At 37.6% G+C, this 17,181-nt stretch overlaps 1 protein-coding gene across 2 annotated transcripts in view; it reads right to left on the bottom strand.

The window, feature by feature from the left end:
• The window catches only part of CWF19L2 (CWF19 like cell cycle control factor 2), a 156,959-nt gene that overhangs the window by 37,268 nt on the left and 102,510 nt on the right, over positions 1-17,181 (bottom strand). For both annotated transcript variants that reach the window (XM_012095379.4, XM_060399260.1), the window contains exons 13-14: positions 11,314-11,526; positions 5,025-5,141 (exon numbers count right to left, since the gene is read on the bottom strand). In XM_012095379.4, the coding sequence (XP_011950769.2) occupies positions 5,025-5,141; positions 11,314-11,526 (330 nt within the window). The remainder of the gene's footprint in view (positions 1-5,024; positions 5,142-11,313; positions 11,527-17,181) is intronic.

Raw genomic sequence — 17,181 nt, 5'->3', positions numbered from 1 at the left:
ATCTGTTATCTGTATATAAAAATGCTTCCCCCTAAAGGCTGTGTTCACTAAATTGTATCATTTTTTTCTTCTCGAGCAAACAAGAAGTCTAAACTTCCCTGTATCTCTGGGACTTAAGTGGGGCTATGTTTAGTTCTGGGTAATGTATATGGAAATGATGTGTTGAAAGAGTTATCAAAAGTTATCAAAAAGGTGTCTTCTCACGTCTATTTTCTTCAAACCAAGAGTCTGAAAGAGAAGAATTGCACCACAGGAGAAGCTAATCATGGAAGAAATCTGAATGCCTGAATTATTTCTTGAAGGCAGTCTTCCACAATGGATGATGATATAAGAAATTAGCTGTCTCAACGTATTGTGAATTAGGTGCTGTTTGCAACAACAGTGAAGAAGACACCAGTGATATAACTCAAACTGTTTCAGACAAATCAGAAAATGACAACAGATAACTCTATTATCCCATTCAACTATATCCCAGATAGTTATCTTCACATGTCTAATAATACATATACAAAAAAACAGCCAAATGGAAAGTATGTTTGGCTTTATAATATAATTTTAAAGATTGTCTTTATTTTGTTAACTTAGCATATTTGTGAATTTTTATTTATTATGCATATTTTCAATTAACTGTTATATATTGAATAATCACTTAGTTCTGTGGTGAGAATTTTATAACATTAGAAAGAGGAAAATAATTACTAGAATGGAACTATATACCTGAAGACCAATTTTTTTTAAAAATGAAAAAGTGGATTAAATACAACAGCAACAACAATAAAAATTTAGATACTCTAAAGATTACCTAATAAATTCTTTACTTCAGATTTTTTCATAAGTCTTTTCTGGTTTAACTGTTGGATGACTGTTCTAGTGTCTATCTGGACAACAGCAAATAAGATAGACTTAAGATATCATGGGTTACGAATGAAACCTTAAAATCACTAAACTAGTAGTGATGCAAAAATAGTTCAATATTATAAAATGTATAAACATCATACCATTAGCCTCAAGGAGGACACACACATACTTTTATGTACTTCTCATATATACATATATATAAAGACTTAAAAATATTAGTTTAATGGTATAATTTCAGGTTCAGTTCAGTTCAGTTGCACAGTCGAGTCTGACTCTCTGTGACCCCATGAACTGCAGCCTGCCAGGATTCCCTGTCCATCACCAGCTCCTGCAACTTGCTCAAACTCATGTCAATCGAGCCAGTGACGCCATCCAATCATCTCATTCTCCGTCATCCCCTTCTCCTCCTGCCTTCAATCTTTCCCAGCATCAGGGTCTTTTCCAATGAGTCAGTTCTTTGCATCAGGTGGCCAAAGTACTGGAGTTTCAGCTTTAGCATTAGTCCTTCCAATGAATATTCAGGACAGCTTTCCTTTAGAATGGACTGGTTAGATCTCCTTGCAGTCCAAGAGATTGTCAAGAGTCTTCTCCAACACCACAGTTTAAAAGCATCACTTCTTCTGTGCTCAGCTTTCTTTATGGTCCAACTCTCACATCCATACATAATTACCGGAAAAACCATACCTTTGACTAATGGACTTTAACTATTACTTTGTCGGCAAAGTAACATCTCTGCTTTTTAATATGCTGTCTAGGTTTGTCATGGCTTTTCTTCCAAGGAGTGTCTTTTAATTTCATGGCTGCAGTCACCATCTGCAGTGATTTTGGAGCCCAAGAAAATAAAGTTTGTCACTGTTCCCATTGTCTCCCCATCTATTTGCCATGAAATGATGGGACCAGATGCCATGATCTTAGTTTTTTGAATGTTGAGTTTTAAGGCAGCTTTTTCACTCTCCTCGTTCACTTTCATCAGGAGGCTCTTTAGTTCTCCTTCCCTTTATGCCATAAAGGTGTCATCTGAATATCTGAAGTTATTGATACTTCTCCCAGCAGTCTTGATTCCATCTCATGGTTCATCCAGACTAGCATTTCTCCTGATGTATTATGCATATAAATTAAATAAGCAGGATGACAATAGATGGCCTTGACATACTCCTTTCCCAAAATTGAGCCAGTCCTTTTTTCCATGTCAGGTTCCAACTGTTGCTTCTTGACCTGCATATAGGTTTCACAGGAGGCAGTAAGGTGGGCTGGTATTCCCATCTCCTTAAGAATTTTCCAAAGTTTGTTGTAATCCACACAGACAAAAGCTTTAGCATAGGCTATGAAGTAAAAGTAGATGTTTTTCTGAAATTCTCTTGCTTTTCCTATAATCCAATGGATGTTGGCAATTTGATCTCTGGTTCCTCTGCCTTTTCTAAATCCAGCTTCAACATCTGGGAGTTCTCAATTCATGTACTGTGAAGCCTGGCTTGGAGAATTTTGAGCATTACTTTGTTAGTATGTGAAATGAATGCAATTGTGCAGTAGTTTGAACATCCTTTTGCATTGCCCTTCTTTGGGGCTTGAATGAAAACACCTTTTACAGTCCTGTGGCCATGCTGACTTTTCCATATTTGCTGGCATACTGAATTTAGCACTTTAATACATCATCTTTTAGGATCTGAAATAGCTCAGCTGGAATTCCATCACCTCCACTAGCTTCTTTCGCAGTGATGCTTCCTAAGGCTCACTTGACTTCACTCCAAGACACCTGGCTCTAGCTGAGTGATCATACTATTGTGGTTATCTGGATCATGAAAATCTTTCTTGTACAGTTCTTCTGTGTATTCTTGCAACTTCTTAATATCTTCTGCTTCTGTTAATTCCAAACCATTTCTGTCCTTTATTGTGCCCATTTGTGCATGAAATGTTCCCTTGGTTATCTTAAAGTTTCTTGAAGAGATCTCTAGTCTTTCCCATTCTGTTGTGTTCCTGTTTCTTTGCATTGTTCACTTAGGAAGGTGAACAATATCCCCCCTTGCTAGTCTTTGGAACTCTGCATTCAGATGGGTCTGTCTTTCCTTTTTGCCTTTGCTTTTTGCTTCTCTTCTTTTCTCAGCTCTTTGTAAGGCCTCCTCAGATGATCATTTTCCTTTTTGCATTTCTTTTTCTTGGGAATGGTCTTGATCACCATCTCTTGTCCAATGTTACCTCTGTCCATAATTTTTAAGACACTCTGTCTATCAGATCTAATTCCTTGAATCTATTTATCACTTCCACTGAATAAAGGTAAGGGATTTGATTTAGGTCATATCTGAATGGCCTAATGGTTTTCCCTGCTTTCTTCAAGCCTGAATTTTGCAGTAAGTTCATGGTCTGAGGCACGGTCAGCTCCCGATCTTGTTTTTGATGACTATGTAGAGATTCTCCATCTTTGACTGCAAAGAATATAATCGGTCTGATTTTGCTATTGACCATCTGGTGATCTCCATGTGTAGAAAGGTCTCTTGTGTTGATGGACGAGGGTGTGTGCTATGACTAGTGTGTTCTCCTGGCAAAACTCTGTTAGCCTTTGCTCTGCTTCCTTTTCTACTCTAAGGCCAAACTTGTCTGTTACTCCAGGTTATCTCTTGACCTCTTATTTTTGCATTCCAGTCCCCTATGATGAAAAGGACATCTCTTTGTGGTGTTAATTCCAGGAGGTCTTGTAGGTCTTTATAGAACCATTCAACTTCAGCTTTTTTACAATTACTGGTCTGGCCATAGACTTGGGTTACTGTGATATTGAATGGTATGCCTTGGTAATGAACAGAGATCATTCTGTCATTTTTGAGACTGCACCCAAGTACTGCATTTTGGACTCTCTTGTTCATTGTGAGGGCTACTCCATTTCTTCTAAGGGATTCTTACCCACAGGAGTAGATATAATGGTCATCTGAATTAAATTCACCCATTACAGTCAATTTTAGCTCACTGATTGCTAAACTGTCAATGTTCACTCTTGCCATCTCCTGTGTGACCACTTCCAGTTTACCTTGATTCATGAACCTAACATTCCAGTTTCCTATGCAATACTGTTCTTTACAGCATCAGAGTTTACTTTCACTGCAAGACATATCCACAACTGGGTGCTGTTTCCATTTTGGCTCAGCCTCTTCATTCCTTTTGGAGCTATTTCTCCACTCTTCTCCAGTAGCATATTGGGCTATTGGACCTGGAAAGTTCATCTTTTAGTGTCATATCTTTCCGCCTTCTCATACTGTTCATGGGGATCTCAAGGCAAGAATGCTGAAGTGGTTTGCCATTCTCTTCTCCAGTGGAACACATTTTATCAGAACTCTCTACCATGACCCGTTTTCTAAAGAGACCCACGACTAGTCTCTTACAAAGTCTTAAAATTTTCATGATTTCTAATTAGGGGTTCTTATAACCCCTATTCACTTGTCAACCATTGGAAAAACAAGTGCCTTTTTTCTCTCTTCCTGTTTTGGTGAGTATAAGATCTTGAAATTACTTAGCAGCAATTTCACCCATGTTGTGCCTTTCAATTTCTTGAAGATTTACCAACCCCCCTCCACCACCACACACACAAAATCCTTGAATCCAAATGTCACTCAGGCTATAAGGGAAAAGTATGGAAATTTAGCCTGGTAACAAAATCATGACAACATCATAGTAGCAGAAAATGTTAATGCCATTATAGGCAAATATGACAATCACTAAGTATAAATCACTATCTTCCAAAAACTACTTTCTATTATCTGAAAACATCCTTCTTTTTGGCTGTAATTTATTAGCTTACCTTGGCAAAAATGATTATTTCATGTTCCACAAAAGCAAATATTAGAAATCTTACACTGATTTTTATTTTAAATAAATATAATTAGCTGGTCAAAGTTCATTTAGTAGCCAAAAGCTATCAGTTGTATACCTGAAACTAGTACATTATATGACAATCATACCTCATTAAAAATATTTGTTTAAAACTTTCAATAAAGTAAAAAGGTAGTGAGTGGTGAAAACATCATAACCCACAGGTATACACAACTATGGAAATGTATATGTGTTTAAATTTAGAATGTAAAATCATTGAATGAAGGTATAAAACTTGTTAGAATTTGTCACAATAGTGTGTAAAAATTGCTCTGGATCATAACAAAGATTATGAGCATTATCATGCTGACCTGAATTTCCTCCCAGATGTCTTCATCCAATAACGTAGCTGCCCTATGATGCTGCAAAGGGACTATCAAGCAGTGCCCTTCAGTAAGAGATCGTACATTGGGTAAACATAAATAAACCTATGGGGAAAAAAGATGCAAAGGTGAAATGCTATTGCTATTCATTCTCAGTTCTGAAAGATGAGCCCCTCATAGGTCAATATGGCTAACATTTAATAAAATATACCTGGTCATAATATACTATACTTTAATATTTTGAAAATATTCACTATTTAAAATTTTTAAAGCCATGAAGATACCTTTTAATAAACCAGAAATTTATTGCAGAAGTCTCAATTTTGACTAAGATACCTCAAAGATGAAACTTACCAAAAGGGAGAATGACTGACATTCTATCCTTCATCTGAGAAAGCTACATGTCTTCAGAGCTCATGAAACAACACAAATTTTGCAAGGGAAAAAAAAAAAAGCCATACAAGACCTGGTAATGAAATGGAAGTTAAACTGATGCCTATTCCTCATTAGCTAAGAAAAGAGACATAACTTCTACATGGCTTTACAGCACTGGTTAAGTTCTATGCATTACCTAGAAGCTGGCACTATTTCTCCATTTTACACAAACTGTATTTTTTTAAAAAAGGTCAAAAAGGTCAATTACTATACATATAGAAAGCAAAAGGTATTCATAAGGACCATAAATATCCTTCAAAGTGGCTTGATCTTATTTTCTATAACTTTTTGGTTAGGTTTTAGCTAAAAAAATTTATATAAGAGAATTAACTGAATAATATTTGTCTATTAACTGATTAATTGCTTTACAAAATAACGCAAATTTTAAATTCTTTGGTATTTGAGTGAAAAACTAGGAGTGTATACGAATATGGGTGTATATATATATTTAAATTTACAGTTAAATCACAACAATATTCACAATTAAAAGCAATATCAGGAATAAGCATTGGAGAGGTGACCAAGATGGTGGAGCAGGAAGACCCTGAATTCACCTCCTACAGCCGTTAACGAAACTACAACTAATTACAGAGCAACTATCTATAAGAACAACCTGAATACTAGCAGAAACGATATTCTGCAACTAAATACATAAAGAAGAAAACACAACAAGACAAGTAAAACCTGAAGGTACACTGTCGTTAGGACATACATCCCCAGGTCACAACCCACAAACAAGTGCATTTCTCTAATAATGAGTGATGTTGAGCACCTTTTCATGTGTTAGCTATCTATATGTCTTCTTTGGAGAAATGTCTGTTTAGGTCTTTTCCCCACTTTTTGATTGGGTTGTTTGTTTTTCTGATATTGAGTTGATGAGCTGCTTGTGTATTTGGAAATTAATCCTTTGTCAATTGTTTCATTTGCTATTATTTTCCCCCATTCTGAGGGTTGTCTTTTCACCATGTTTGTAGTTTCCTTTGCTTTGTGTGAAAGCTTTTAAGTTTAATGAGGTCCCACTTGTTTATTTTTATTTCCATTACTCTACTAGGTGGGTCACAGGGGATCTTGCTTTATGTCATTGAGTATTCTGCCTGTGTTTTCCTCTAAAGGCTTTATAGTTTCTGATCTTATACGTAGGTCTTTAATTAATTTTGATTTTATCTTTGTCTATGGTATTGGTAAGAATTCTAATTTCATTCTTTTATATGTAGCTGTGTGGCTGTTCAGTTTTCCCAGCACCACTTATCCAAGAGGCTATCTTTGCCCCACTGTATATTCTTGCTGCTTTGTCAAAAAGTAGTAGGTACCCATAGGTGTGTGGTTTTATCTCTAAGCTCTCTATCTTATTTCACTGGTCTATATTTCTGTATTTGTGCCATACCATACTGTCTTGATGACTAGCCTTGTAGTGTAGTCTGACGTCAGGAAAGTTGATTCCTCCAGTTCCTATTCTTCTCTCTCAAGGCTGGTTTTGCTATTTTAGTGTTTCCATATCAATTGTGAATTTTTTTGTTCTAGTTCTGTGAAAAACGTCACTGGTAATTTGATAGGGATCACACTGAATCTGTAGATCGCACTTGGTAGTATGATCATTTTCACAATATTGATTCTTACAACCCAGCAACATGGAATAATCTATCTGTTTATGCTGTCTTTTATTAAAAATCAAAGCACTTTTTAAAGTAAAGGATAGTGTTAGGACAAGAAAGGGATAGATCATTTTTATTTTTAAGAAAGGAAAAGGTAGGGACAATTTATGATCAGAAACTAAAATAACTGACTCTAATGAGTACTAATAAAGCTTCCTTAAGAAATTTGTATTTAAGACATTAACTTTAAATATTAGAAATTCAAGCAGAGTGAGTATGACTGAACTGCTTTAGAATGCTTGGGGCTGGTGCATGGGGATGACCCAGAAAGATGTTATGGGGAGGGAGGTGGGAGGGGGGTTCATGTTTGGGAATGCATGTAAGAATTAAAGATTTTAAACTTTAAAAAATTAAAAAAAAAAAAAAGAATACTGTTAACTATTACTACCTAACATAAAGTAATTCCTTTGAAATTACTTATTGCTTAATTATCTTATTGCTTACTCAGATTAATAAAATAATCTATTGTCTACAACAGATAGGATAAGCAGTCAGATATTGTAGGAAACAGATGAAATTACATCAAATCAATATTTCAAACATCTCTATATTAAAATATTCACAGATGAAAGTCTGAAACTAATTGAGACAGTATTTTGTTAGAGCTAAGATAGCACAATAAAGCACAGATCAAGAAAGGATCTATTCAAATAGTGTTAATAACATGATTCAAATAGCGTTAAAATGAAATCAAAATTATATGACTGGCCCAAGAGGAAGAAACAAACCAGCTGATGCTCAGTAAGTTAGAGACAAAAAGAAGATTTAAAACCTTAATTGGAAAATTAATTTTACAATTAAAATTTAATACCTTCTAATTGAAAAATGTGTATTACCTCACAGTAGAAGAGGAAAAGGAATTTGTGTAAAAATATATGAGTTGAAAATAGAAAACGTCTCTTTGCTGGCCAACAGTTTGTGTCACTAATTGAGAAATGCCTACTATGGGACACAGTCTATGAAGCAGGAGGCAAACAGAAGTTTTGTATACTTCACACCTCTGTGCCTGTGTGGACCTAGCATGTCTTCAGTGCATTTGGGAAAATGAAGTCACTGAAAAATACCCAAACTTTTTATATAGAATTATTGAAAACTTTGTTACTTTGATTTATTCTTTTCCACTGTTTCCCATCTATTTGCCATGAAGTGATGGGACCAGATGCCATAATCTTAGTTTTCTGAATGTTGAGCTTTAAGCCAACTTTTTCACTCTCCTTTTACTTTCATCAAGAGGCTCTTTAGTTCTTCACTTTCTGCCATAAGGGTGGTGTCAACTGCATATCTGACAATCTCCCAGCAATCTTGATTCCAGTCTCTGCTTCATCCAGCCCAGCGTTTCTCATGATATACTCTGCTAAGTTAAATAAGTAGGGTGACAATATACAGCCTGGACGTACTCCTTTCCCTATCTGGAACCAGTCTGTTCCATGTCTAGTTCTACCTGTTGCTTCCTGACCTGCATACCGATTTCTCAAGAGGCAGGTCAGGTGGTCTGTATTCCCATCTCTTTAAGAACTGCCCACAGTGAGTGGTGATCCACACAGTCAAAGGCTTTGGCTCAACATTCAGAAAACTAAGATCACGGCATCTGATCCCATCACTTCATGGCAAATAGACGGGGAAACAGTGGAAATGGTGACAGACTGTATTTTTGGGGGCTCCAAAATCACTGCAGATGGTGACTGCAGCCATGAAATTAAAAGATGCTTACTCCTTACAAGAAAAGTTATGACCAACTTAGACAACATATTAAAAAGTAGAGAGATACTACTTTGCCAACAAAGGTCCATCTGGTCAAGGCTATGGTTTTTCCAGTACTCATGTATGGATGTGACAGCTGGACTATAAAGAAAGCTGAGTGCCGAAGAATTGATGCTTTTGAACTGTGGTGCTGGAGAATACTCCTGAGAGTCCTTTGGACTGCAAGGAGATCCAACCAGTCCATCCTAAAGGCAATCAGTCCTGAATATTCACTGGAAAGACTGATGTTGAAGCTGAAACTCAAAAACTTTGGCCACCTGATGCGAAGAACTGACTCATTTGAAAAGACCCTGATGCTGGGAAAGACTGAAGGAGAGAGAAGGGGACAGTAGAGGATGAGATGGTTGGATGGCATCACTGACTCAATGGACATGAGCCTGAGTAAACTCTAGGAGTTGGTGATAGACAGGGAGGTCTGACGTGTTGCAGTCCATGGGGTCGCAAAGAGTCGGACACAATTGAGCTACTGAACTAAAGTGAATTTATCCTTACATTTCGTAAAGGTAGGGGCCAGACTGAGGGGAATGAAATATTTATATAAAATGTCCTAATTATGAAAATATAAATGTTTATTTAATGGTCTAGAAAAGAACATGGGAAAATTAACACAAATAACTGGTAAGATTGGTTAAGGGTTTCTGACTGATTAAATTTTGAATGGACTTTTTTACTTTTACTTTTTGATAAAGTCTTAGGAGAAGGGAATGGCAACCCACTCCAGTATTCTTGCCTAGAGAATTCCATGGACAGGGAAGCCTGGCAGACTACAGTCCATGGGGTCACAAAGATTCAAACACGACTAAGCAACTAACACACACACACACACTTTTGATAAAGTCTAGAGGAAAACAAAGAAATGGAAAAGAAGGGTAACGAAAAATTAAAAGTTAAAGAAACCAAAATTCAAACTGATAAACTGATGGTCTTAATGACCTAAAGGTATTAAAGACTAGAACTGGAATGAAAAAGTCAATACCAGTTCTTTGGCTACAAAGGTACTGTGTATGTGTGTGTAACAAATAATATGTATATGTATACTCTCCACAATATTGGTTTCTGAAACTAGCATTCATTCATTCAACTTCCTTTCCTACCACTTTTTCTCACTCACTCCACTCTAGCTATTCTGGGTTTGTTTTTTTTTTTTTTTTTCTGTTCCATAAATGCCTTCCTCTTGTCTTCACTCATTGACTGACACCTTTTTCTGAAACATTACTCATTCAGATCTTCATGTTGCTTGCTTCTTCTCATCTTTCATAGCTTTACTTTCATACCTTTAAAATATCTCCTCAGAGAAGCCTTTTAGATCAGCTTCTCAAAAAATAACCTCCCATCATTTCCCACATATCCTCTCTATATCTGTTTCATAACAACAGTTCCTTAAATCAGGGCAATCATTACTCTGCTCTGTTTCACTAGAAAACTAGCTACACAAGTATATCCGATTCTCTACTTTTCCCCAGTGACTAATTAGGTTCTGGCATACATCTGGTACATGATAACTATTTACTTAACATAAGGATTAAATTGCCAAATGCTGAAATAAATGACTATTATTACCGGCTATTAAATAAGTGATATTTAGTATTTATTGAGAAGGGGACGACAGGGACGAGACGGTTGGATGACATCACCGACTAAATGGACATGAGCCTGAGCAAGCTCCAGGAGACAGTGAAGGACAGGGAAGCCTGGTGTGCTGCAGTCAATGGGGTCACAAACAGTCAGACACAACTGGTGACTGAACAACAAGAATATCAAAAGAAGTGACTGTAAACATACATGTTTGGTATATAATGAGATATATGCAAGTATACAATGATAAGTAAAAGTTACCTATACTCATGGAACTAACAGACTACTGAGAGAGACACTCAACAAGTAAAACAAAATACAAATATGAAGGGCTGACTGGGACTTGACCATCTGTGGATTTTCATATACAAGGACTGTAAAACCAATCCCCAGTGGGTTACCAAGCAGAAACTGTACAATAAACTTCTTCAAATTATGAGATAGTCTATAAAGAAATAAAAAGATTTCATAAGAATGTAAGGGAAGAAGCAGAAGCTACTTTAAAGTAAGTAGCTCCGAAGTGATTTTAATACTGAGACTTAAGTGCCAATCATGAAAGTAAGATCACACAGATGGGAAATGGCAGAGCAAGGGTCTGAATCCACGTGGTCTGGATCCAAAGTCTAGGGCCTGAAGCACAACTCAATGCTGCCTATCTGTAGAATGGAATTACATGAAATATAAGTTTCATATCATTTGAATATTTATACTCAATCTAAAGAAAATTCTAAGAATCATGGGAACTTAGAAAAGAAAATATATAAAACACAGAGTAAGAGACGGATTACTGAGAACCTTAGAAGCATATGGAGAAAGAAGCATTTCCTTAGGACAATAATCACTGTGTTTCTTACCTTAACACCTATTGCAACAATAAGGTGCTTGGGAAACTGAGAGCTGTCAAAACAATACAGACATTTTTCCATTTGTGCAATAAGACTCCGGTGCTCAGCAATAGCTTTTTTCCTCTGATTCTCTTCCTCTTCACCAAAACGTTCTCTCTCAGCTGCTTTGGAGACAAACATGTCATCCAGAGTATAATAATCTCCGTCTGTTTTTCCCATAAACTAAAAAATGAAAATAAAGGTAGTGAAGAAAAGGCAGTGGTTTATTCAGTTTATTGTACAGTGTCATGAAAAAAGTAAAATCAAAGTGTTAGTCACTCAGTTGTGTCTGATAATACTATGGCATACTGAAGTTGCATCTATAAGTTCTGTGATAAAACTATTACATGAAATTTTAAAAAAGAAAAAACTGATTAAAATTTAAGCTTGAATCACAGGGGTCAATTTATTATCATCATCATCACAAATAAAATGTATTGAGTATTTGCTATGTGCAATTCTATGCAATTTTGGTGTACTGAGTATTTACTATGTGCAATTCTATGCAATTTGACTGTTTTATACTTCTATGGGCTTCCCTGATGGTTCAGACAATAAAGAATCTGCCAGCAATGCAGGAGACCTGAGTTCGATTCCTGAGCCTGGAAGATTCCCTGGAGAAGAGAATGACAACCCACTCCAGTAATTTTGCCTAGAGAATTCCATGGACAGAGGAGCCTGGCAGTCGCAAAGAGCTGGACACGACAGAGACTGACACTTTATTTTCACACTCCTATGAGGAGGGAATCATTATCATTTTGATTTATAAATGTCAAAACTAAACCACAGAGAGATTAAGAACAACTTTCACTAGAAAATTACCATACATTCTATTAAATTTACCACCAATTTGCTAATAAGTATATGGAGAACAATTTCCTATCTTCTCTTTAAAAAATAATTTTTAAATTTATTTTTATAGAGGTAACAATTATTTATAAAATTATGTGTAATCAAATTCTTTTAATGAGTCTTTCTAACACTCTCTTATTGAGAATATCCCATAGTTCAACATGGTGTGCATTCTGTTTTGCTGCTATATAATAAACCCAACTTAATTCTGTGTGTCCCTAGTGGTCTTCGGCTAGACACCACTAACATACTGTTCATTTAGGGGTGTGTCATAATGGTGTTTTGATAATGCTAAAAAGCTTGTTAAAAGCTTATTTATCTTATTAAAGTGTGGTTGGTTAGCAACATCGTGTTGATTTCAGGTGTGCAGCAGAGTGATTCAGTTATATACATGTGTGCACACATATGTGTATGTGTATATGTGTGTTCTTTCTGGGTTCTTTTCCATTATAGGTTACTACAGAATGGTGAGTGTAGTTTCCTGTGTTAATCAGTAGGTCTTCGCTTGCTGTTTTGTACACAAGAGTGTGTATCTGTTAATCCCAAACTCCTAATTACTTAAATTAGTAATTAAAATTTATTTTTATTAACAAAAATAAATCCAAGAAACTCAACCATGAAAAAAAATTTTTTTTTTTAGTTTTTTATTTTTTTAATTTTAAAATCTTTAATTCTTACATGCGTTCCCAAACATGAACCCCCCTCCAAATAAGCATGCACTCCACATAGAATATGAAACAGTTTTCAATTGTATCTCAAGGCACTTTCTCTAAACCTTCTTCACAATAAACTGTAGCAAGGGGGATATTTTTAAAACAAAAATTTTATTTACTTATTCATGTCCTAGCTTAAAATCCTCAAAACACTACACTGGAAACAGGATCAAGTTCAGACCATTCTTTGGCCTACTAAATCACAGATATTGAAAGGTATAATGGGTAAATACTTGGGTTCATATAATCAGAACTGTACAAAAAAGACCTTCTCGGCCCAGATAATCACGATGGTGTTATCACTCACACTCACCTAGAGCCAGACATCCTGGAATGTGAAGTCAAGTGGGCCTTAGCAAGCATCACTATGAACAAAGCTAGTGGGCGTGATGGAGTTCCAGTGGAGCTATTTCAAACCCTAAAAGATGATGCTGTGAAAGTACTGCACTCAATATGTCAGCAAATTTGGAGAACTCAGCAGTGGCCACAGGACTAGAAAAGGTCAGTTTTCATTCCAATCCCAAAGAAAGGCAATGCCAAAGAATGCTCAAACTACTGCACAATTGCACTCATCTCATACACTAGTAAAGTAATGCTCAAAATTCTTCAAGTGAGGCTTCAGCAATACGTGAAGTGTGAACTTCCAGATGTTTAAGCTGGTTTTAGAAAAGGCAGAGGAACCAGAGATCAGATTGCCAACATTCGCCAGATCATCGAAAAAGCAAGAGAGTTCCAGAGAAACATCTATTTCTGCTTTATTGACTATGCCAAAGCCTTTGACTGTGTGGATCACAATAAACTGTGGACAATTCTCAGAGAGATGGGAATACCAGACCACCTGACCTGCCTCTTGAGAAATCTGTATGCAGGTCAGGAAGCAACAGTTAGAACTGGACATGGAACAACAGACTGGTTCCAAATAGGAAGAGGAGTACGTCAAGGCTGTATATTGTCACCCTGCTTATTTAGCTTCTATGCAGAGTACATCATGAGAAACGCTGGGCTGGAGGAAGCACAAGCTGGAATGAAGACTGCTGGGGAAAATATCAATAACCTCAGATATGCAGATGACACCACCCTTATGGCAGAAAGCAAAAAAGAACTAAAGAGCCTCTTGGTGAAATAAAAGAGGCGCGTGAAAAAGTTGGCTTAAAGCTCAATTTTCAGAAAACTAAGATCTTGGCATCCGGTCGCATCACTTCATGGCAAATAGATGGGGAAGCAGTGGAAATAGTGACAGACTTTATTTTGGGGGACTCCAAAATCACTGAAGATGGTGACTGCAGTCATGAAATTAATTGACGCTTTCTCCTTGGAAGGAGTTATGACCAATCTAGACAGCCTATTAAAAGCAGAGACATTACTTTGCCAACAAAGGTCTGTCTAGTCAAGTGAAGTCGCTCCGTCATGTCTGACTTTTTGTGACCCCATGAACTGTAACCTACTAGGACCCTCCATCCATGGGATTTTCCAGGCAAGAGTACTGGAGTGGGTTGCCATTTCCTTCTCCAGTCAAGGCTATGGTTTTTCCAGTAGTCATGTACTGATATGAGAGTTGGACTATAAAGAAAGCTGAGCACTGAAGATTTGACGCTTTTGAACTGTGGTGCTGGAGAAGACTTGGACTGCAAGGAGATCCAACCAGTCCATCCTAAAGGAGATCAGTCCTGGGTGTTCATTAGAAGGACAGATGTTGAAGCTGAAACTCCAATATTTTGGCCACTGATGCAAAGAGTTAACTCATTTGAAAAGACCCTGATGCTGGGAAAGATTGAGGGCAGGAGGAGAAGGGGACAACAAAGGATGAGATGGTTGGACGGCATCACCAACTTGATATACTTGGGTTTGGGTGGTCTCTGGGAGTTGGTCATGGACAGGGAGGCCTGGCATGCTGTGGTTCATGGGGTTGCAAAGAGTCGGACACGACTGAGTGACTGAACTGAACTGTAATCAGAATAACTGTGGTAAATTCTATAATAATAATATCAGGCAGTTATTTAATCTTTCTGCAGTGTCTCTCACTCCAGTACTCTTCCCTGGAAAATCCCATGGATGGAGGAGCCTGGTAGGCTGCGGTCTGTGAGGTCGCCAAGATTTGGACATGACTGAGTGACTTCACTTTCACTTTTCACTTTAATGCATTGGAGAAGGAAATGGCAACCCACTCCAGTGTTCTTGTCTGAAGAATCCCAGGGACGGCAGAGCCTGCTGGGCTGCCGTCTATGGGGTCGCAGAGAGTCGGACACGACTGAAGTGACTTAGCAGCAGCAGCAGCAGCATGTCTCTATGGTCTATTTCCCTATTTTACAATGGTTATAACAATATTATTCATCTAATGAGGTTATGTTTCTTAATCCTTTCACACATGCCTGGCACACAATAAGGACTTATAAATATGGGTCACCTTAGTCACATGTTATCATGTTGTTGTTCAGCTGCTCAGTCGTATCAGACTCTTTGCAACGCCATGGACTGCAACACACTTGACTTCCTTGTCCTTCTGAAACTCCCAGAGTTTGTTCAAACTCTTGTTCATTGAGTCAATGGTTCCATCCAACCATCTCATCCCTGTTGCCCCCTTCTCACTAAATCTTTGCCAGCATCAGTCTTTTCCACTGAGTCAGCTTGTCCCATCAGTTGGCCAAAGTAATGGAGCTTCAGCTTCAGCATCAGTCCTTCCAATGAATATTCAGGGTTGATTACCTTTAGGATTGACTGGTTTGATCTCCTTACTGTTCAAGGAATTCTCAAGAGTCTTCTCCAACACCTCAGTTGGAAGGCATCAGTTCTTTAGTCCTCAGCCTTCTTTATGGTCCAACTCTCACATAATTAATGGAAAAAAACCATAGTTTTGACTATATGGACCTTTGTTGGCAGTGATGTCTCTGCTTTTTAATACACTGTATAGGTTTGTCATAGTTTTTCTTCTAAGGAGGAAGCATCTTTTAATTTCAAGGCTGCAGTCACCATCCAGAGTGAGTTTGGAGTCCAAGATATAAAGTCTGTCACTATTTCCATTTTCTCCCCATCTATTTTCTGTGAAATGATGGGACTGAATGCCATAATCTTCATTTTCAAAAAGGTTGAGTTTTAAGCCAACTTTTTCACTCTCCTCTTTCAATTTATCAAGATGATTTTTAACTCAACATTCAAAAAACAAAGATCATGGCATCTGGCCCCATCACTTCATGGCCAATAGATGGGGAAACAATGCAAACAGTGGCAGACTATTTTCTTAGGCTCCCAAATCACTGCAGATGGGGACTGCAGCGATGAAATTCAAAGATACTTGCTCCTTGGAAGAAAAGCTATGACCAACTTAGACAGCATATTAAAAAGCAGAGATATTACTTTGCCAACAAAGGTCTTCATAGTCAAAGCTATGGTTTTTTCCAGTAATCATGTATGGATGTGAGAGTTGGACCATAAAGAAAGCTGAGCACTGAAGAACTGATTCTTTTAGACTGTGGTGTTGGAAAAGACTTTTGAGGGTCCCTTGGACTACAAGGAGATCAAACTAGCCAATCCTAAAGGAAATCAGTCCTGAATATTCATTGGAAGGACTGATGTTGAAGCTGAAACTCTAATACCTTGGCCACCTGATATGAAGGGGTAGACTCACTGGAAAAGACCCTGATGCCGGGAAAGATTGAAGGCAGGAGGAGAAGGGGATGACAAACGATGAGAAGGTTGGATGGCATCACCGACTCGAAGGACATGAGTTTGAGTAAGCTCTGGATGTTGGTGATGGATGGGGAGGCCTGGTGCGCTGCAGTCCACGAAGTAACAAAGAGTCAGATGCGACTGAGCGACTGAACTGAAGAGGCTCTTTAGTTCCTCTTCACTTTCTGCCATTAGGGTGGTGTCATCTGAATATCTGAGGTTACTGATATTTCTCTCGGCAATCTTGATTCCAGCCTGAGCTTCATCTAGCCAGGCGTTTTGCATGATGTACTCTGCATAAAAGTTAAATAAGCAGGGTGACAATATACAGCCTTGATAGGTACTCTTCCCAATTTGGATCCAGTCTGTTGTTCTGTGTCTGGTTCTGTTGCTTCTTGACCTGCACACAGTTTTCTCAGGAGGCAGGTAAGGTGGTCTGATATTCCCACTTCTTTAAGAATTTTCCACAGTTTGTTATGATCCACAGAATCAGTCACATGTGGTCCTATCTCTACTCAAACTCTATATTTTGCCCCCCTATTTTAGTCCCCCAAAGTACTGTTCTCTTCAGGCTTTGCACATATTGCTCCCTGACTAATTTTGTCCTCAG

This window comes from Ovis aries, chromosome 15, assembly GCF_016772045.2.
Source record: "Ovis aries strain OAR_USU_Benz2616 breed Rambouillet chromosome 15, ARS-UI_Ramb_v3.0, whole genome shotgun sequence".
Taxonomy (NCBI): Eukaryota; Metazoa; Chordata; class Mammalia; order Artiodactyla; family Bovidae; genus Ovis; species Ovis aries.
This window is presented reverse-complemented; position numbering and strand designations above follow the sequence as displayed.